Genomic DNA, 23,031 nt, shown 5'->3' on the forward strand with positions numbered 1-23,031 from the left:
GGGGATTGGGGGTGCCCAGAGGCGGGAGGGGGATTGGGGGTGCCCAGAGGCGGGAGGGTATTGGGGGTGCCCAGAAGCGGGAGGGTATTGGGGGTGCCCAGCGGCGGGGGGGGGATTGGGGGTGCCCAGCAGCGGGGGGGGATTAGGGGTGCCCAGCAGTGGTGGGGGGATTAGGGGTGCCCAGCTGCGGGGGACCCTGCACGGGGGGGATGCGGCCGGAGGAGGCACCTTGGGGGGTGCAGTGTCCCTGGGGCCATAGCCCCGGTGGGCCCTGCACACCTCTGGCTACTGAAGCTTCAAACTGGAGAGCTGCTGAACAACCCCTTTAATTGAATTCAGACATCACCTTTATTAGTATTTATTCATGCTGCCGTGCCCCCCCCTGCAGGGTGGGATGTTAATGGCTTCCTTCATTCAGCGCCGTGTCTCTACGGAAACAACCGCTGCCAATATGATTGGTGCCCCTTGTTAATTAATGGTTTCCCTTATCCTGGCCCATTACGCACGCCGGTGTAACTGCCATGCTGCGGTTCTGCTAGGGAGGCGGTGATTGAGCGATTGGATACGGAACGCGCCGCATTGGAAACCTCTCCCAGCTGGATGCGCTAATCACTAACAGCTGCACAGCGGGGAGATTGATGGGGCTAATTAGGGCCTTGCTGCACCACACTGCTGCAAATACACCGGAATACGCAGCTCTGTAGGGAAATCTGAGAGAAAGGGAACTTTATATTGAGGAAGTGTAAATCGGTTTCACTTGTAATCACGAGACACCGACCTCGGTCACCACAGCTGTGAGAACTGGTCGTGTAGGCGCTTTATAAATACACCATCATAATCTCCTTTAAAAGGGTATTTTTACCTTGCAGATAACCTTCAGTATGATGTAGGCAATAATATTCTTAGACAGGTTGCAATTGGTCTTCATTTTTTACTACTTGTGGATTTTGAATTACTTCAATTGGTGTTCAGCAGCTCTCCAGTTGGGGATTTTTAGCAGCTATCTGGTTGCTAGGGTTCAAATTACCTAAGCAACCAGGGAGCGGTTTGAATGAGAGACTGGTACAGGTATAGGCCTGTTAGGTAAGGGATCTTTCCGTAATTTGGATTTCCATAACTTAAGTCTGTTAAAAAAACATTAAAATATTAAATAAACCCAATAGGGCTGTTCTGCCCCAATAAGGGGGAATTATATCTTAGTTGGGATCAAGTACAGGTACTGTTTTATTATTACAGAGAAAAGGGAATCATTTAACCATGAAATAAACCCAATAGGGCTGTTCTGTCCCCAATAAGGGGTAATTATATCTTAGTTGGGATCAAGTACAGGTACTGTTTTATTATTACAGAGAAAAGGGAATCATTTAACCATTAAATAAACCCAATAGGGCTGTTCTGTCCCCAATAAGGGGTAATTATATCTTAGTTGGGATCAAGTACAGGTACTGTTTTATTATTACAGAGAAAAGGGAATCATTTAACCATTAAATAAACCCAATAGGGCTGTTCTGCCCCAATAAGGGGGAATTATATCTTAGTTGGGATCAAGTACAGGTACTGTTTTATTATTACAGAGAAAAGGGAATCATTTAACCATTAAATAAACCTAATAGGGCTGTTCTGCCCCAATAAGGGGTAATTATATCTTAGTTGGGATCAAGTACAGGTACTGTTTTATTATTACAGAGAAAAGGGAATCATTTAACCATTAAATAAACCCAATAGGGCTGTTCTGCCCCAATAAGGGGTAATTATATCTTAGTTGGGATCAAGTACAGGTACTGTTTTATTATTACAGAGAAAAGGGAATCATTTAACCATTAAATAAACCCAATAGGGCTGTTCTGCCCCCAATAAGGGGTAATTATATCTTAGTTGGGATCAAGTACAGGTACTGTTTTATTATTACAGAGAAAAGGGAATCATTTAACCATGAAATAAACCCAATAGGGCTGTTCTGCCCCAATAAGGGGTAATTATATCTTAGTTGGGATCAAGTACAGGTACTGTTTTATTATTACAGAGAAAAGGGAATCATTTAACCATTAAATAAACCCAATAGGGCTGTTCTGCCCCCAATAAGGGGTAATTATATCTTAGTTGGGATCAAGTACAGGTACTGTTTTATTATTACAGAGAAAAAGGAAATCATTTTTAAAAATTAGAATTATTTGCTTATAATGGTGTCTTTGGGAGATGGCCTTTCCGTAATTCGGAACTTTCTGGATAACAGGTTTCCGGATAAGGGATCCCATACCTGTATATGAATAGGAGAGAACCTGAACAGAAAAATAATAAGCAATGAAAGTAGCAATAATAATAAAATTGTAGCCTCATCGAACAATAGTTATTTTGCTGTCAGGGTCAGTGACCCCCATTTGAAAGCTGCAAAAGAGAAGAAAAAAAAAAATCAGAAATAAATAATGACCAATTGAAAAGTTGCTTAGAATAAGCTTTTCTATAACATACTAACAGTTGAATTTATACACCGTTTGGTTAACCCACTTGCTTGTTGTTAGGGATCAGACCGAGCGCTTGAATCACAAGGGAAGTGTCAATAGTGAGCGCCCGGCCGCTAATTATACTGGGGGGCAAATTCCTACTCCAAGGGGCACAGTTTTTCATTACACAAGCGGCTAAGGGTCGGGGGCCACCGTTTGCCTTCTCGGGAAATGAGAAGAATAAAGCTGATCCGAGGCAACAGCAGGGGGGCAAATGTATTCACTAGTCATAAAGGCAAGCGGGGCAACCTCACCCCTGGGCGCCCAATGTAAACTCGGCAACAGCGGCTTCTTTGTAATCTGCTAATCTGTATATATGTAGTACAGTCAGGGTCCCTTTCCCATAGCAGCAGGGGTGATGGGGGTCCCCTCCTCAGGGGGATACCAATGCATTGGTCTGGTTCCCAGTATATACCAGTGTAGGAGTATGGTATATTGAAACTTAATGGCTTGTAGCGTCTCTGCAATAAGCGCCGGCTATTAACCCAAGCACACGTGTCAATAAACATCGACGCGCCTTCCCGTGCTAAGTGTGTGTTGTACGGCGGGATTCCTAATAAATCTGTTTTACAGCCCAGGCCATCGAGCAGCGGCTTACCAAGATCGATCATACGGCCATCCACCCCCACCTGCTGGATATGAAGATCGGCCAGGGCAAGTACGAGCAGGGCTTCTTCCCCAAGCTGCAGTCCGACGTCCTGATGACCGGACCGACCAATAACAAGTGGGTGCCAGGGAAAAGGGGGTACAGCTTATTGTGTGCCCAGAACATTCCTTCTCTGTATATTTGTATTTATACATATGGGTAGGGGGTGCCATAGTGTTTCCCTTAGACAGTACAGTATGGAGGTACAGCTTATTGTGTGCCCAGAACATTCCCTCTCTGTATATTTGTATTTATACATATGGGTAGGGGGTGCCATAGTGTTTCCCTTAGACAGTACAGTATGGGGGTACAGCTTATTGTGTGCCCAGAACATTCCTTCTCTGTATATTTGTATGTATACATATGGGTAGGAGGTGCCATAGTGTTTCCCTTAGACAGTACAGTATGGGGGTACAGCTTATTGTGTGCCCAGAACATTCCCTCTCTGTATATTTGTATTTATACATATGGGTAGGGGGTGCCATAGTGTTTCCCTTAGACAGTACAGTATGGGGGTACAGCTTATTGTGTGCCCAGAACATTCCTTCTCTGTATATTTGTATTTATACATATGGGTAGGGGGTGCCATAGTGTTTCCCTTAGACAGTACAGTATGGGGGTACAGCTTATTGTGTGCCCAGAACATTCCTTCTCTGTATATTTGTATTTATACATATGGGTAGGAGGTGCCATAGTGTTTCCCTTAGACCAGTGTTTTTCAACCTTTTTTGGGCAAAGGCACACTTGTTTCATGAAAAAAATCACGAGGCACACCACCATTAGAAAATGTTAAAAAAATTTAACTCTGTGCCCAGCAGCAGTGCCCCCCTAGTACATTGGTGCCAAGAGCAGTGCCCCCCTAGTACATTGGTGCCCTGCCTACGGCACACCAGGCAACATCTCGCGGCACACTAGTGTGCCGCGGAACAGTGGTTGAAAAACGCTGCCTTAGACAGTACAGTATGGGGGTACAGCTTATTGTGTGCCCAGAACATTCCTTCTCTGTATATTTGTATTTATACATATGGGTAGGGGGTGCCATAGTGTTTCCCTTAGACAGTACAGTATGGGGGTACAGCTTATTGTGTGCCCAGAACATTCCTTCTCTGTATATTTGTATTTATACATATGGGTAGGAGGTGCCATAGTGTTTCCCTTAGACAGTACAGTATGGGGGTACAGCTTATTGTGTGCCCAGAACATTCCTTCTCTGTATATTTGTATTTATACATATGGGTAGGGGGTGCCATAGTGTTTCCCTTAGACAGTACAGTATGGGGGTACAGCTTATTGTGTGCCCAGAACATTCCTTCTCTGTATATTTGTATTTATACATATGGGTAGGAGGTGCCATAGTGTTTCTCTTAGACAGTACAGTATGGGGGTACAGCTTATTGTGTGCCCAGAGCATTCCCTCTCTGTATATTTGTATTTATACATATGGGTAGGGGGTGCCATAGTGTTTCCCTTAGACAGTACAGTATGGGGGTACAGCTTATTGTGTGCCCAGAACATTCCTTCTCTGTATATTTGTATTTATACATATGGGTAGGGGGTGCCATAGTGTTTCCCTTAGACAGTACAGTATGGGGGTACAGCTTATTGTGTGCCCAGAACATTCCTTCTCTGTATATTTGTATTTATACATATGGGTAGGAGCCCCCCAACCCGCCCCTGTTGCTCCCTGTACATGTTGTATCTTTTATTGACAGCCGATGGGTGAGCCGTAGTGCGACGGCGCAGCGGAGGAAAGACAAACTGCGGCAGCACTCTGAGCACCTGGGCCTAGACAATGACTTAAGGGAGGTAGGTAATAGGTACAGTGATTGCTAGCTTTATGCCCAACACTGAACTCCCATTTACGCTATGGAATAATCCATTTCCTCCCCAAAGTGGGGGGGCCATACATGGGCAGATTTCAGCTGCTGACTCGGGTCCGTCAGATGGATTCGGCAACTTATCTGCCTGTGTATGGGCCCCCGACCAATATACGGCCTAGAATTGACAACATCTCAATCTGACAGGTTTAATTTGCCCAACCTTGGGCAATGTGTGTGCCCACCCTGAGCCGGCTGAGCTGTCACAACTGTCACATCCCCTTTAATATCCCTTTAGAGCAGTAGCATCCTAATTGGATTTCTCCTTTATCTTTCTACTGCCATCATCATTTTCTTCAGTCGCAGGAGTTGTGCTGTATTTCTACTGTATATTTCTGCCATGTTATACTTACTGATTAAAGGGCAACTGCACCCGAAAACAGATACTTGCCTAAAAAACATGTCCCTTTCTCTTCTCTGCACTGCTGCCTCTGACTCCTGATAGTTACGCATAACTATAAACCCAGTGAGAATGAGGAATGAATGGATATAGGGGAGTTGTATCAGGAGTCAGAACCAGCAGTGCAGGGAAGGGAAAGGGACAGACACAGTGACAGTTACACATAACTATAAACCCAGTGAGAATGAGGGATGAATGGATATTGGGGAGTTGTATCAGGAGTCAGAACCAGCAGTGCAGGGAAGGGAAAGGGACAGACACAGTGACAGTTACACATAACTATAAACCCAGTGAGAATGAGGAATGAATGGATATAGGGGAGTTGTATCAGGAGTCAGAACCAGCAGTGCAGGGAAGGGAAAGGGACAGACACAGTGACAGTTACACATAACTATAAACCCAGTGAGAATGAGGGATGAATGGATATTGGGCCGAGTTGTATCAGGAGTCAGAACCAGCAGTGCAGGGAAGGGAAAGGGACAGACACAGTGACAGTTACACATAACTATAAACCCAGTGAGAATGAGGAATGAATGGGTATTGGGGAGTTGTATCAGGAGTCAGAACCAGCAGTGCAGGGAAGGGAAAGGGACAGACACAGTGACAGTTACACATAACTATAAACCCAGTGAGAATGAGGAATGAATGGATATAGGGGAGTTGTATCAGGAGTCAGAACCAGCAGTGCAGGGAAGGGAAAGGGACAGACACAGTGACAGTTACACATAACTATAAACCCAGTGAGAATGAGGAATGAATGGGTATTGGGGAGTTGTATCAGGAGTCAGAACCAGCAGTGCAGGGAAGGGAAAGGGACAGACACAGTGACAGTTACACATAACTATAAACCCAGTGAGAATGAGGAATGAATGGATATTGGGGAGTTGTATCAGGAGTCAGAACCAGCAGTGCAGGGAAGGGAAAGGGACAGACACAGTGACAGTTACACATAACTATAAACCCAGTGAGAATGAGGAATGAATGGGTATTGGGGAGTTGTATCAGGAGTCAGAACCAGCAGTGCAGGGAAGGGAAAGGGACAGACACAGTGACAGTTACACATAACTATAAACCCAGTGAGAATGAGGAATGAATGGATATTGGGGAGTTGTATCAGGAGTCAGAACCAGCAGTGCAGGGAAGGGAAAGGGACAGACACAGTGACAGTTACACATAACTATAAACCCAGTGAGAATGAGGGATGAATGGATATTGGGGAGTTGTATCAGGAGTCAGAACCAGCAGTGCAGGGAAGGGATAGGGACAGACACAGTGACAGTTACACATAACTATAAACCCAGTGAGAATGAGGAATGAATGGATATTGGGGAGTTGTATCAGGAGTCAGAACCAGCAGTGCAGGGAAGGGAAAGGGACAGACACAGTGACAGTTACACATAACTATAAACCCAGTGAGAATGAGGGATGAATGGATATTGGGGAGTTGTATCAGGAGTCAGAACCAGCAGTGCAGGGAAGGGAAAGGGACAGACACAGTGACAGTTACACATAACTATAAACCCAGTGAGAATGAGGGATGAATGGGTATTGGGGAGTTGTATAAGTATTTCCCCTTTAATACTTGTTTGCTGCAGTGCAGTAAAGCAACTAATTTGCTGGGGGAATGAATACAGCTGAGGTTTCACATTTTATCAGACTCGGATGCTAAAAGGTTGCGGCCGCTTCCAGGAAGCCAGCAGTGTGTGCGCCGGGGTTGCCCTTCCCTTCAGGAACCCATTGATCCGGGAGGTCACATTGGTTCTATTTTGGGAAGTTCCTGGGCAAATCCATTCATTGGTCGCTATACAGAGACAGCATTGATTGGTCAGCTACAGTTATTTCTCTCTCAGCATTTCCTGCCAATAAACCAGCGATAATATTAATGTATTTGGGAACATTTCTTAGCATTATATATTTTTTTTTCATCACAAAAAACAACTTTTGGTTGGAGTTCCCCTTTAATCACATGCCTTGGTGCCACTTCCCAGTCATGTGGTGCAGGGGGGTGGATTGTGCATGGTGTGTGGCCCCTGCATGGATCCCGCGGGTGCCCGGCTGGCATGGCTATGGCAGGGAGGGTATATTATGCCACTCTGGCTAGGGGGCGGGGCATAGCCATTGGCCCTCCTCCCACACACTGATGTAGAATTATCATACATAGCAAGAAGCTTTAAAGGGGAAGTAAACCCTACTACACTGCTCAACCAAACTTTATTCAGTAGCTGCCGGACTACAAACCCCAGAATAATGTAACATATAATGAAGGGTGAGGCATGCTGGGAGCTGTAGTCCAGCAACATCAGGGTTGGATTCTTAAAGCAATATTGCCCAATAAAACTGCAAGAAATCCCCCCCAGTGGGACAGAGTTGTGGTAGAGTTTACAACCCCTGTAACCCCCCTGTCAATCATAGTAGGTGGAGCCTTTTGAAAGAAGGAACCCCGCCCACACTGGTGTATACTGCAGGGACTACAGCAGCTCAAGGCGCAGAAAGCCTTTATCTGTTATGATAAATGTAATATGGATTCCCCCCCGCCCCCCCACCCCCCCGGACAAACAAAGCATCTTAATAATTAATGCAGTACGGCCCAATTCCCACCGGGGGGGGGGATAAACCCTTTGTCAGCAGCAGGGCTGGGGGCTTTCATGCAAGGGTGGGGCGGTTGATCTTACAATCTGTTAAGGTCACCCCCCGGCAGCTGTACGGGGTGTCAGTTGAAATGAAGGAATTGAGAGGGGGGCAAATATAGCGTAAATGTCCCGTCTGCGCTTTGCCGTCTCCGCCATATTTATTTCTCCGTTGCTTGGATACCATGTAACCTTTGTTGACATGTTTTGCTTTCCCATATTTACGTTTTTTCTGTTTTTTTTTCTCCCCCCCCCCAACGTGCATGCCCGTCTGTCTCTTTCTGTTACTTTGCTCCATCTTCATTTCTGCCGCTATCCGTCTCCTCGCTAGCCCTCTGAGGAGATAGTGATCCGGCAGAACTCTATGGCTTTCTGGGAGTGGGATCAGGGGTCCCCCCCTCCAGCACGGCCTCCAAAAAAATCCTACTCTGAGTGCTGCCTGGTACGTTGGCTCCGCCCTTCTCCCCCCCCCCCATAGTGACTGCTGCACACTAACAGGCCTACGCCAGCCCCGCGTGTGCAAACTTACCCTTTATTCCCTCTCCTGGGTTTGCATTAGAATGAGTGGGGCAGGGCTGCTGCTCACAGGGATTACTTACCCTTTGTCTTCATAAGAAAGCGCATCTCTCTACTAATAGCCCTGTCTTTTTATTCTATTTCCTCCCTTTCTTGCCCTTTATATTTATATTAGCAGATTAGTTCAGTTTCTGGGAATAATAATCCCGAAAGTGGCAGCCCTGTACCTCTGTTACTGAACAGTAGCATTTTGTATGTGTAGTCGTGTGTGGCCCCCAATCTCCTATTGCCTTAGTGCCGCCATTATTACTAGCCAGTTCCCATTATTTATATAAAGTCATATTGTCCAATATATCATAGTGACTCTCCTTACTCCTACTATAGGCACCATCTCTCCCTACTATACCTGCTATCCCACAGCCCCAGTCCCTTCCCAGAGGCTATTATCCCCCCACTGCTACTATAGGCACCATCTCTCCCTACTATACCTGCTATCCCACAGCCCCAGTCCCTTCCCAGAGGCTATTATCCCCCCACTGCTACTATAGGCACCATCTCTCCCTACTATACCTGCTATCCCACAGCCCCAGTCCCTTCCCAGAGGCTATTATCCCCCCACTGCTACTATAGGCACCATCTCTCCCTACTATACCTGCTATCCCACAGCCCCAGTCCCTTCCCAGAGGCTATTATCCCCCCACTGCTACTATAGGCACCATCTCTCCCTACTATACCTGCTATCCCACAGCCCCAGTCCCTTCCCAGAGGCTATTATCCCACTGCTACTATAGGCAGCATCTCTCCCTACTATACCTGCTATCCCACAGCCCCAGTCCCTTCCCAGAGGCTATTATCCCCCCACTGCTACTATAGGCACCATCTCTCCCTACTATACCTGCTATCCCACAGCCCCAGTCCCTTCCCAGAGGCTATTATCCCCCCACTGCTACTATAGGCACCATCTCTCCCTACTATACCTGCTATCCCACAGCCCCAGTCCCTTCCCAGAGGCTATTATCCCCCCACTGCTACTATAGGCACCATCTCTCCCTACTATACCTGCTATCCCACAGCCCCAGTCCCTTCCCAGAGGCTATTATCCCCCCACTGCTACTATAGGCACCATCTCTCCCTACTATACCTGCTATCCCACAGCCCCAGTCCCTTCCCAGAGGCTATTATCCCCCCACTGCTACTATAGGCACCATCTCTCCCTACTATACCTGCTATCCCACAGCCCCAGTCCCTTCCCAGAGGCTATTATCCCCCCCTGCTACTATAGGCACCATCTCTCCCTACTATACCTGCTATCCCACAGCCCCAGTCCCTTCCCAGAGGCTATTATCCCCCCACTGCTACTATAGGCACCATCTCTCCCTACTATACCTGCTATCCCACAGCCCCAGTCCCTTCCCAGAGGCTATTATCCCCCCACTGTTACTATAGGCACCATCTCTCCCTACTATACCTGCTATCCCACAGCCCCAGTCCCTTCCCAGAGGCTATTATCCCCCCCACTGCTACTATAGGCACCATCTCTCCCTACTATACCTGCTATCCCACAGCCCCAGTCCCTTCCCAGAGGCTATTATCCCCCCACTGCTACTATAGCATTGCTACAATACTATTTCATTCAGTCATTTTACATATAAATAAAAGTTGCTGTTTAACTCTCACATTGCCACATAAGTTGTGTGTTATAACACAAGCTGCTGTCTTTGATTATGGTAAACTACAATTCCCAAGAGACATGTCTGCCAGAGCATGCTGGGAGTTGTAGTTTGCAACAGCTGGGGAGTGCAGCCTCTGATGAGGAATTTGTACCCTTTAGGCCCAGACAATGCACATAACCACATATTTGTACTCACATCACTCCCTTGTTTTGGGTTGATGCACCTCCTGTCTGGGAGCTGGAGTGAAATGCTAATAATTGTGTATTTTCCCCTTTTCAGAAATACATGCAGGAAGCCAGGAGTCTGGGCAAAACTGTCAGGCAACCGAAATTATCTGATCTCTCCCCGGCGGTTATTGCTCAGACTAACTCCAAGTTTGTTGAAGGATTATTAAAAGAATGTCGTATGAAGGTAAGTCCCTGAGTATCACTCATGTATTATAAGGGATAATGTACCCCCTACTGTAAATGATAAGGATATTAGCAGTCACTGAGGGGTTCTGTGCCCCCCATATAAAGGCACAAGGCTGCAGGCTGAGTTATACAGGGAACTCTGAGTATCACTCATGTATTATAAGGGATAATGTACCCCCTACTGTAAATGATAAGGATATTAGCAGTCACTGAGGGGTTCTGTGCCCCCCATATAAAGGCACAAGGCTGCAGGCTGAGTTATACAGGGAACTCTGAGTATCACTCATGTATTATAAGGGATAATGTACCCCCTACTGTAAATGATAAGGATATTAGCAGTCACTGAGGGGTTCTGTGCCCCCCATATAAAGGCACAAGGCTGCAGGCTGAGTTATACAGGGAACTCTGAGTATCACTCATGTATTATAAGGGATAATGTACCCCCTACTGTAAATGATAAGGATATTAGCAGTCACTGAGGGGTTCTGTGCCCATATAAAGGCACAAGGCTGCAGGCTGAGTTATACAGGGAACTCTGAGTATCACTCATTTATTATAAGGGATAATGTACCCCCTACTGTAAATGATAAGGATATTAGCAGTCACTGAGGGGTTCTGTGCCCCCCATATAAAGGCACAAGGCTGCAGGCTGAGTTATACAGGGAACTCTGAGTATCACTCATGTATTATAAGGGATAATGTACCCCCTACTGTAAATGATAAGGATATTAGCAGTCACTGAGGGGTTCTGTGCCCCCCATATAAAGGCACAAGGCTGCAGGCTGAGTTATACAGGGAACTCTGAGTATCACTCATGTATTATAAGGGATAATGTACCCCCTACTGTAAATGATAAGGATATTAGCAGTCACTGAGGGGTTCTGTGCCCATATAAAGGCACAAGGCTGCAGGCTGAGTTATACAGGGAACTCTGAGTATCACTCATGTATTATAAGGGATAATGTACCCCCTACTGTAAATGATAAGGATATTAGCAGTCACTGAGGGGTTCTGTGCCCCCCATATAAAGGCACAAGGCTGCAGGCTGAGTTATACAGGGAACTCTGAGTATCACTCATGTATTATAAGGGATAATGTACCCCCTACTGTAAATGATAAGGATATTAGCAGTCACTGAGGGGTTCTGTGCCCCCCATATAAAGGCACAAGGCTGCAGGCTGAGTTATACAGGGAACTCTGAGTATCACTCGTGTATTATATCTCTTATAATACGTAAGGATATCAGAAGTTGTTGAGGCTGATGGGAACTGTAGTTCTGCAATGGCAGCAGATTTCTCTTTATTTTATATTCCTGCTTAAAATTAACTGGACACTAATTCATTTAAAATAAAATTTCTGTGAAAAATGTTTATGACCGCTGAGGTTGACATATAAAATGACAAGATGTGATAAAGAGACGCCCTTACCCTGGTCGTTCAGTTTTAAATGGTTTCTGTGTGAAGGAGATGAATTAGTGACCGTATTGATGTGCCTGGGACTCCCCAGCGGCCGTCAGAGTGAGAGGCTCTTGAAATGGCGCCAGGGTTTCATGTCTATTAATCTGCACATAAAGAGCGGGGCGCCCAGGGTACCGAGCTTTAACCCTTTCCTTTCCTCTGGGTTATTAGCAAAAGAGAGAGACCTAAAGTTGAAAACTAAATCTTTACATTATACTGATTTCCTGAGTATTTAACTATATGTTACCCCAATGTTTCTATATATCTGTAACCTTGTTATGGGCTAAGGGGGCCCAGCCTGAAGGCCAGTTAGGGGGGGATTTGGGGTGAGTGCTTATTTGTGCCCTGGGTACCCCTGGAACTATAGTGGGGTGACTGTTACCCCAATGTTTCTATATATCTGTAACCTTGTTATGGGCTAAGGGGGCCCAGCCTGAAGGCCAGTTAGGGGGGGATTTGGGGTGAGTGCTTAATTGTGCCCTGGGTACCCCTGGAACTATAGCGGGGTGACTGTTACCCCAATGTTTCTATATATCTGTAACCTTGTTATGGGCTAAGGGGGCCCAGCCTGAAGGCCAGTTAGGGGGGGATTTGGGGTGAGTGCTTAATTGTGCCCTGGGTACCCCTGGAACTATAGCGGGGTGACTGTTACCCCAATGTTTCTATATATCTGTAACCTTGTTATGGGCTAAGGGGGCCCAGCCTGAAGGCCAGTTAGGGGGGGATTTGGGGTGAGTGCTTATTTGTGCCCTGGGTACCCCTGGAACTATAGCGGGGTGACTGTTACCCCAATGTTTCTATATATCTGTAACCTTGTTATGGGCTAAGGGGGCCCAGCCTGAAGGCCAGTTAGGGGGGGATTTGGGGTGAGTGCTTATTTGTGCCCTGGGTACCCCTGGAACTATAGCGGGGTGACTGTTACCCCAATGTTTCTATATATCTGTAACCTTGTTATGGGCTAAGGGGGCCCAGCCTGAAGGCCAGTTAGGGGGGATTTGAAGTGAGTGCTTTTGCCATATTTCTAGTAATATTTATGTTAATATCTAATTAATATTAAGATGCTGTGACTCCTAATTATGTTCCCTTAGACAAAGCGGATGTTGGTGGAAAAAATGGGCCACGAAGCTGTGGAGTTGGGCCACGGAGAGGCCAATATAACTGGGTTAGAAGAGAACACACTGATTGCCAGCCTGTGTGACCTGTTAGAGAGAATATGGAGTCACGGCCTGCTTGTTAAACAGGTACATTTCATGGTTATTTGCAATGTGGCTGAATCCGGTTCTGAACATAACCCACTGGGATTGTGGAACACTCGGCCGCAGTCCGATTCTTGGTTTCTCATGTTTCTTTGTATAGCGAATGAGAAAATGTCTGCTCCACTGAAAGGGTTAATAATATCAAAGTAAAAGGAAATATTTTAACACTTTGCTTTTTTTTCCCCATTTTTAGGGCAAGTCGGCGCTGTGGTCGCACCTGGTTCAGTTCCAGGAGAGAGAGGAGCGATTGGAGCGCACAGCGGAGTCGCCAAGTAATTGTCGCGCCCTGCGTATAGCAACGACTGAATAACTTGGCGCCTCAACTTGGCGCCTCGCTGTTTGTTATTGTAACTGGTAATTTATTCCTTTCCCAATTTGCAGCGGCCCCAGGGCCAGACAGGAGGAAGTCAGATACCGGCGTCAGTTTGCCGTCTCTACGAGTGTCGCTCATCCAAGACATGAGGTAAGTGTTGTAGTAGCCATGATCCCTGCCACTGTGACAGAATGCTCTGTTATACAGATAGCTAGAATCTCAGCCATAAAGCAGGGCAGGACTGCTGCTTACAATGGGGGGATCAGATAGGATCTGTGCCACTGTGACAGAATGCTCTGTTATACAGATAGCTAGAATCTCAGCCATAAAGCAGGGCAGGACTGCTGCTTACAATGGGGGATCAGATAGGATCTGTGCCACTGTGACAGAATGCTCTGTTATACAGATAGCTAGAATCTCAGCCATAAAGCAGGGCAGGACTGCTGCTTACAATGGGGGGGATCAGATAGGATCTGTGCCACTGTGACAGAATGCTCTGTTATACAGATAGCTAGAATCTCAGCCATAAAGCAGGGCAGGACTGCTGCTTACAATGGGGGATCAGATAGGATCTGTGCCACTGTGACAGAATGCTCTGTTATACAGATAGCTAGAATCTCAGCCATAAAGCAGGGCAGGACTGCTGCTTACAATGGGGGGGATCAGATAGGATCTGTGCCACTGTGACAGAATGCTCTGTTATACAGATAGCTAGAATCTCAGCCATAAAGCAGGGCAGGACTGCTGCTTACAATGGGGGGATCAGATAGGATCTGTGCCACTGTGACAGAATGCTCTGTTATACAGATAGCTAGAATCTCAGCCATAAAGCAGGGCAGGACTGCTGCTTACAATGGGGGGGATCAGATAGGATCTGTGCCACTGTGACAGAATGCTCTGTTATACAGATAGCTAGAATCTCAGCCATAAAGCAGGGCAGGACTGCTGCTTACAATGGGGGGATCAGATAGGATCTGTGCCACTGTGACAGAATGCTCTGTTATACAGATAGCTAGAATCTCAGCCATAAAGCAGGGCAGGACTGCTGCTTACAATGGGGGGGATAGGATCTGTGCCACTGTGACAGAATGCTCTGTTATACAGATATCTAGACTCTCAGCCATAAAGCAGGGCAGGACTGCTGCTTACAATGGGGGGGATCAGATAGGATCTGTGCCACTGTGACAGAATGCTCTGTTATACAGATAGCTAGAATCTCAGCCATAAAGCAGGGCAGGACTGCTGCGTACAATGGGGGGGATCAGATAGGATCTGTGCCACTGTGACAGAATGCTCTGTTATACAGATAGCTAGAATCTCAGCCATAAAGCAGGGCAGGACTGCTGCTTACAATGGGGGGATCAGATAGGATCTGTGCCACTGTGACAGAATGCTCTGTTATACAGATAGCTAGAATCTCAGCCATAAAGCAGGGCAGGACTGCTGCTTACAATGGGGGGATCAGATAGGATCTGTGCCACTGTGACAGAATGCTCTGTTATACAGATAGCTAGAATCTCAGCCATAAAGCAGGGCAGGACTGCTGCTTACAATGGGGGGGATAGGATCTGTGCCACTGTGACAGAATGCTCTGTTATACAGATATCTAGACTCTCAGCCATAAAGCAGGGCAGGACTGCTGCTTACAATGGGGGGGGATCAGATAGGATCTGTGCCACTGTGACAGAATGCTCTGTTATACAGATAGCTAGAATCTCAGCCATAAAGCAGGGCAGGACTGCTGCTTACAATGGGGGGGATAGGATCTGTGCCACTGTGACAGAATGCTCTGTTATACAGATAGCTAGAATCTCAGCCATAAAGCAGGGCAGGACTGCTGCTTACAATGGGGGGGGATCAGATAGGATCTGTGCCACTGTGACAGAATGCTCTGTTATACAGATAGCTAGAATCTCAGCCATAAAGCAGGGCAGGACTGCTGCTTACAATGGGGGGGATAGGATCTGTGCCACTGTGACAGAATGCTCTGTTATACAGATAGCTAGAATCTCAGCCATAAAGCAGGGCAGGACTGCTGCTTACAATGGGGGGGGATCAGATAGGATCTGTGCCACTGTGACAGAATGCTCTGTTATACAGATAGCTAGAATCTCAGCCATAAAGCAGGGCAGGACTGCTGCTTACAATGGGGGGGGATCAGATAGGATCTGTGCCACTGTGACAGAATGCTCTGTTATACAGATAGCTAGAATCTCAGCCATAAAGCAGGGCAGGACTGCTGCTTACAATGGGGGGGGATCAGATAGGATCTGTGCCACTGTGACAGAATGCTCTGTTATACAGATAGCTAGAATCTCAGCCATAAAGCAGGACAGGACTGCTGCTTACAATGGGGGGATCAGATAGGATCTGTGCCACTGTGACAGAATGCTCTGTTATACAGATAGCTAGAATCTCAGCCATAAAGCAGGGCAGGACTGCTGCTTACAATGGGGGGATCAGATAGGATCTGTGCCACTGTGACAGAATGCTCTGTTATACAGATAGCTAGAATCTCAGCCATAAAGCAGGGCAGGACTGCTGCTTACAATGGGGGGGGATCAGATAGGATCTGTGCCACTGTGACAGAATGCTCTGTTATACAGATAGCTAGAATCTCAGCCATAAAGCAGGGCAGGACTGCTGCTTACAATGGGGGGGGATCAGATAGGATCTGTGCCACTGTGACAGAATGCTCTGTTATACAGATAGCTAGAATCTCAGCCATAAAGCAGGGCAGGACTGCTGCTTACAATGGGGGGGGATCAGATAGGATCTGTGCCACTGTGACAGAATGCTCTGTTATACAGATAGCTAGAATCTCAGCCATAAAGCAGGGCAGGACTGCTGCTTACAATGGGGGGGATAGGATCTGTGCCACTGTGACAGAATGCTCTGTTATACAGATAGCTAGAATCTCAGCCATAAAGCAGGGCAGGACTGCTGCTTACAATGGGGGGGGATCAGATAGGATCTGTGCCACTGTGACAGAATGCTCTGTTATACAGATAGCTAGAATCTCAGCCATAAAGCAGGGCAGGACTGCTGCTTACAATGGGGGGATCAGATAGGATCTGTGCCACTGTGACAGAATGCTCTGTTATACAGATAGCTAGAATCTCAGCCATAAAGCAGGGCAGGACTGCTGCTTACAATGGGGGGGATCAGATAGGATCTGTGCCACTGTGACAGAATGCTCTGTTATACAGATAGCTAGAATCTCAGCCATAAAGCAGGGCAGGACTGCTGTGGTTTTTTTATGCTGTGTGTTTGGGTTATTCCCACTAATGAAAGATTCTATTTAGTATGAAAGATACAGACTGTTAATTTAATATATAAAAGCCCAAATGAACATTTAGGGGCACAAAGGGCAGAAATCCCTGAAATTGCACACAAATTGGATTGATTAAAGCCAGTAAGTTCAGCAGTGGGATTAATTGGCTGAGTGCACCCACGTGTGACTTACATACCCGCCGGCTAATTCCAGGCGCCTCTCTGCATACTAATGGCTGCCACTTTATTGCTTTATTTTGTGCCAAAATGTTTTTTTTGGATCTCTTTCCTTTGTTCCTCCATCAGACCCCTCTATTCTATCGTTAGTTTGGGTTCTGTGCGGACGTGCCCCTCATACTGACCTGGACCCACGGGCCGAGCCATGAATTATTGATCTAGACGCTCTTATCAAATATTTATATAGATAGAAATACAAATATGATCGGGGCCTCTCATTGGGAATGCATTATTTACTGTATATATCACACTATTGATAGGGGAACAGTGTTCATTAGTATCCTAGCCGCGTTCTAGCCACGTTCTAGCCACGTTCTAGCTGAGTTCTAGCCGTGTTCTACCCCCCCAGGCATATCCAGAACCTGAGTGAGATCAAGACGGACGTGGGCCGAGCTCGCGGGTGGATACGGTTGTCCCTGGAGAAGAAGCTCCTGTCTCAGCACCTCAAGCAGCTTCTGACCAATCAGTCCCTCACCAGGTAAGAGCAAGGGGGTGTGGCTTTATAACTTACCTGAGAGATGCATGGGGCGGCCATGTTGATCTTCATTCCCGCTTACAGGAAGCTGTACAAGCGCTACGCATTTCTCCGCTGCGAGGAGGAGAAGGAGCAGTTTCTCTACCATCTCCTGTCTCTCAATGCCGTGGATTACTTCTGCTTCACCAGCGTCTTTACCACTATCAGTAAGTGGCCCTCAGACATTATCGGGGGTAGCCAGGCGAACGGCCTATGTTGGGAAAGAGCAGTGAGTGGCTGTGACAGGCAGATCAATGCACCCCATAAGTCATCACCGAGAAGTGGGTGGGACTAGAAAACCTTAATGGCAGTTTACCCAGGGGGAGGGGCAGGGAGTACATACCTGAAGAAATGGGTGGGACTAGAAAACTTTAATGGCAGCTTACACAGGGGGAGGGGCAGGGAGTCTATACCTGAAGAAGTGGGTGGGACTAGAAAACTTTAATGGCAGCTTACACGGGGGGGAGGGGCAGGAAGTCTGTACCTGAAGAAGTGGGTGGGACTATAAAACGTTAATGGCAGCTTACACAGGGGGAGGGGCAGGGAGTCTATACCTGGAGAAGTGGGTGGGACTAGAAAACCTTAATGGCAGCTTACACAGGGGGAGGGGCAGGGAGTCTATACCTGAAGAAGTGGGTGGGACTAGGAAACCTTAATGGCAGCTTACACAGGGGGAGGGGCAGGGAGTCTATACCTGGAGAAGTGGGTGGGACTAGAAAACTTTTATGGCAGCTTACACAGGGGAGGAGATGGGAGTCTATACCTGAAGAAGTGGGCGGGACTAGAAATCCTTAATGGCAGCTTATACAGGGGGAGGGGCAAGGAGGCTATACCTGAAGAAGTGGGCGGGACTAGAAATCCTTAATGGCAGCTTACACAGGGGAGGAGATGGGAGTCTATACCTGAAGAAGTGGGTGGGACTAGAAAACTTTTATGGCTGCTTACACAGGGGAGGAGATGGGAGTCTATACCTGAAGAAGTGGGCGGGACTAGAAATCCTTAATGGCAGCTTACACAGGGGGAGGGGCAAGGGAGTCTATACCTGAAGAAGTGGGCGGGACTAGAAATCCTTAATGGCAGCTTACACAGGGGGAGGGGCAGGGAGGCTTTACCTGAAGAAGTGGGCGGGACTAGAAATCCTTAATGGCAGCTTACACAGGGGGAGGGGCAGGGAGGCTATACCTGAAGAAGTGGGCGGGACTAGAAATCCTTAATGGCAGCTTACACAGGGGGAGGGGCAAGGGAGTCTATACCTGAAGAAGTGGGCGGGACTAGAAATCCTTAATGGCAGCTTACACAGGGGGAGGGGCAGGGAGGCTTTACCTGAAGAAGTGGGCGGGACTAGAAATCCTTAATGGCAGCTTACACAGGGGGAGGGGCAGGGAGGCTATACCTGAAGAAGTGGGCGGGACTAGAAATCCTTAATGGCAGCTTACACAGGGGGAGGGGCAGGGAGTCCATACCTGAAGAAGTACCATATTCCATGACATTGAATGTATATATAAAGGTTGCCTTTCTGTTCCAGTGGTTCCTTACAGGGTTGTGATCATCCCCATCAAAAAACTGAGCAACGCCATCACCACGTCCAACCCGTGGATTTGTGTGTCGGGGGAGCTGGGGGACACCGGGGTCATGCAGATTCCCAAAAACCTGCTGGAGATGACCTTTGAGGTTGGTGACGACAGCAGGGTGGGGCGGGGTTCCCAGCTAGAAGTCTAGCCCTGCAACCTGGGTTTATTAGATGTGGCCCTGAATTTTCCGTTAATTCATCATGTCATATGGCTTGAAAGACCCATTGGCTTCCCCATTATCCCGGTAAGGATGGAGCGGTTTCCCATTATCCCGGTAAGGATGGAGCGGTTTCCCATTATCCCGGTGAGGATGGACTGGTTGACTTGGCAGCCACCCAAGGTGACACCCAAATAGCCATTCTAAAACCTGCACTTTCTAACAGTACAACAAACACTGGAAAGCCAGAGATCCATTTTCCCCGCAGGGTTAGTGTTACACAGAAGCGCTTAGTAGGCAAGGCATTCGGGGGGGGGGGGTCACTATAATGCACAGGAATGCCTGCTAGGCAGTATGGCGTTTCCTCTCTGTGTCCTCCCTGATCAGCAGAATGACTGGTTAGTAGGAATGCTTACACGGCACTTACACAATAAATACCACTTGTGTCAAAATTGTATCCTGTCGATTCCTAAATGTCATTTTTTTTTTCATTCTACCCTTCTCCACCCCTGTAAGGAGCTTGGTACAAACCAGAAGCCTTTCGTTAGGCTCTGCAGATCTGTATACAGTTGGCTTAAGGTGGCCACAGACCTTCAGATCACATTGCCAAGCGAGCGGATCTTCTCCCGATATCCCCCACCTACGGGTGGCCGATATCGGGAGAATCCAGGCTAATTCGGTCGTTTGGCCCTGGGGCCAAGTGATCGAATTATAATGATGGGTATAGGCAAAGTCAGTTCAGGGACCGCATCAACGAGCCGATACGGTCCCCGATCCAACTAGATTTTCTAACCTGCCCGATCGATACCTGCCCGATTTCAGGCCAGATATCGGTCGGGCAGGCCGTCGGTAGTGCCCATACACGGGCTGATAAGCTGCAGAATCTGACTAAGGGACCCATATCGGCAGCTAGAATCGGCCTGTGTATGGGGACCTTTAGCTGTGCACTGGTTATTTGTGTTACTACCTTCTCCTCCGCAAACAGTGACTCGGCAGAACCAGGAAGTTGGAAAGTGAAAGTGGTTTTACTTCCATGTTTAGAGCAAGAAATAAAAAAAGTATATATATATATTTATTATTTTCTAAATTAAAACAATAGGCGGAAAGCACAGGTCCCAACTCATGATAATAAAGGGCCGGGGGCATATTGTAGTGATGTACAGGTTAAAAATAGTCTTTCCAACTTGGGGTGTGCGAGGCCCACAGCCCCCCCCCCCAGATTGCTCACCCACTTCCAGCCCCACCCTCCTGCTCACAATCTTTTGCGCTATTGGGGGAGAGAGGGCTGCGGGGGGCCAATGGCAACAGCTGAGCCGGTGGGGATTGCGTCTGGGTCGGCAGAACTCACCGGGTTTTTTTTCCTGGTGTCCCACTGGCCCAGTCGGGTATTATCCCTTACCCTGGCATGGAAACCAGTCTGTGTATAGAATGATTGGCTAGTTAGAAACATCCATGATGGCCGTTCCCTGGGCCCTATGTACAGTAATGGCGCAGGCGGGGGTGATCGGGGCAAAGGGTTTAATCTTGTGCTTCTCTTCCAGAGCCAGAATTTGGGCAAAATGACTACAGTTCAGCTGGGTCACGACAACTCCGGCCTTTTGGCCAAGTGGCTCGTCGACTGCGTCGTGGTCCGAAGTGAGATCACGGGACACACGTACAAGTAGGGAATCATTAAGCCAATAATCAGCCTTTATTTCTGACTTATTCATCATGGCAGCCGCCATCTTGTCTGCCGTTCAGTGTATGATTTGTTCTCTGTCGTTAAGGTTCCCGTGTGGCCGCTGGCTGGGGAAAGGGGTAGATGACGGGAGCCTAGAAAGAGTTTTGATTGGTGAACTGATAACCCCCACGTCGGATGATGATCTTGGGAAACAAAGCCGCACCCCTCCCCAGCAGAAATCTCCCACCGTGGCGCGCAGACTAAGCATAACCTCCCTTACAGGAAAAAATATCAGTACGTTTGTTAAGGGGGAGGGGCTCTGTAACTCAAGGAGTGGGCGGGACTAAAACACTCTCATGGAAGATAACGGGGTGGGGCAGGGAGCCTGTAACTCAGGCAGTGGGTGGGACCTGAACACTCTGATGGAAGCCTATAGGAAAGAGGCAGGAAGTCTGTAACTCAGGCAGTGGGTGGGACTAGAACACTCTGATGGAAGCTTATAGGAAAGAGGCAGGAAGTCAGTAACGCAAGCAGTGGGTGGGACTAGAACACGACTAGAACACTCTGATGGAAGCTTAGAAGGGGAGGAGCAGGGAACCCCTAAACCAGTTACTGGGCTGGGCTGCAACACTATGGCAATGTGTCTATCTAATAACACTTGCCCTGTTTCTTGCAGAACCAAATGCTGGGCAGATCCAGGAAGGTATCGGAGAAGCCATAAACAACATAGTGAAACATTTCCACAAACCTGAGAAAGAGGTACGGCCCCTGTATACTGTCGGTTATTGTACACGGAGACCCAGAATTTCAGCTCCACGTGTTAAACAGTTGCTCTGTGTTTTACAAGGGATTCTGGGAGATGTAGGACAACTGAGCCTTCTGCGGTTCTTACCATTGGCTACTTTGAGAATTCCTAGTGTCCTATGGCAGCTATTCTTATGGCTACAGACCATCTAATCCACGTAAGGTTCTCATCCCTTTATCTCCCTGCAGAGAGGCAGCCTGACCGTCCTGCTGTGCGGAGAGAGTGGCCTCGTCTCGGCTCTGGAGCAGCTCTTTCACCACGGATTCAAATCCGCTCGGATATTCCAGAAAAGCGTCTTCATCTGGGACTTCATAGGTACAAACGCATGGAATATATTGGGTTTAACTGTGAACTGGTCTTTGTGTATCTTATATTTTATGCCTTAGTTCCTGTTGTCCAATCACTATGAGGCACAGGACACCATGGGTTAAAGTTCTCCCCACCAGGGAAATAGCTCCCAATCCCCCCCCATACAAGCCCATTCCATTTCCAGTGTTCGTCCTTTGCTGCGAATGGCCGGACACTGCTCTATTACATTAATGTAGGACAAAGACCGAGGACTGATGATTCACTATTGGCTAATGCAGCTATTTTTGGCTACGTAACTCTGCTGCGGAATTGGCCGGGCCCAGCGAGTCTCCGCTCTCACTCACAGCCAGGAATATCAAAATCGGACCATTAAGCTGCCACTTTGGGCTTCAGCTTTGTAATTCTGTGGTTATTGGGCGCTTATACTGCCACCTACAGGTCCTGGAAGTGTAGTGCAGCCTCTTTGATTTTAGCACTTTACTGCCCAAACCAGGGCAGATATAACTGGTCCCTTCAGACCAAGTCAGCAGGTAATTGGCCCATGCATGGGGCAATAAATATTGCCAACAAATCACCCAGATTTATTGGCAGGTTTAATATAAAGAGAGCATGTTGCAGCAATGTGATGTAACTATTCTATATCCACAGAGAAGGCCGTGGCTTACTTTGAAACTACCGACCAAATAGGGGACGGTGAAGCGGATCATCTGATCCCGAGGTCGTCCTGCAAGACCTTCTGCCACTACGTGAATGCGATCGTGGCAGCCCCCCGGCACATTGGAAAAGATGGGAAATTCCAGCTCTTGGTCTGCCTAGGGGCAAGGTA

At 47.6% G+C, this 23,031-nt stretch overlaps 1 protein-coding gene across 4 annotated transcripts in view; it reads left to right on the plus strand.

The window, feature by feature from the left end:
- The window catches only part of dennd5b (DENN/MADD domain containing 5B), a 63,435-nt gene that overhangs the window by 36,978 nt on the left and 3,426 nt on the right, over positions 1–23,031 (plus strand). For 2 of the 4 annotated variants that reach the window (XM_031897714.1, XM_031897715.1), the window contains 15 exons: positions 3,075–3,225; positions 4,860–4,953; positions 8,383–8,493; positions 10,520–10,651; positions 13,199–13,351; positions 13,560–13,638; positions 13,748–13,829; positions 17,539–17,667; positions 17,749–17,870; positions 19,229–19,374; positions 20,973–21,091; positions 21,198–21,385; positions 21,768–21,850; positions 22,085–22,211; positions 22,854–23,028. In XM_031897714.1, coding sequence (XP_031753574.1) covers positions 3,075–3,225; positions 4,860–4,953; positions 8,383–8,493; positions 10,520–10,651; positions 13,199–13,351; positions 13,560–13,638; positions 13,748–13,829; positions 17,539–17,667; positions 17,749–17,870; positions 19,229–19,374; positions 20,973–21,091; positions 21,198–21,385; positions 21,768–21,850; positions 22,085–22,211; positions 22,854–23,028 — 1,891 coding nt within the window. 4 annotated transcript variants of the gene reach the window in all.

The sequence above is a fragment of the Xenopus tropicalis genome, chromosome 3 (genome assembly GCF_000004195.4).
Source record: "Xenopus tropicalis strain Nigerian chromosome 3, UCB_Xtro_10.0, whole genome shotgun sequence".
Classification (NCBI taxonomy): Eukaryota; Metazoa; Chordata; class Amphibia; order Anura; family Pipidae; genus Xenopus; species Xenopus tropicalis.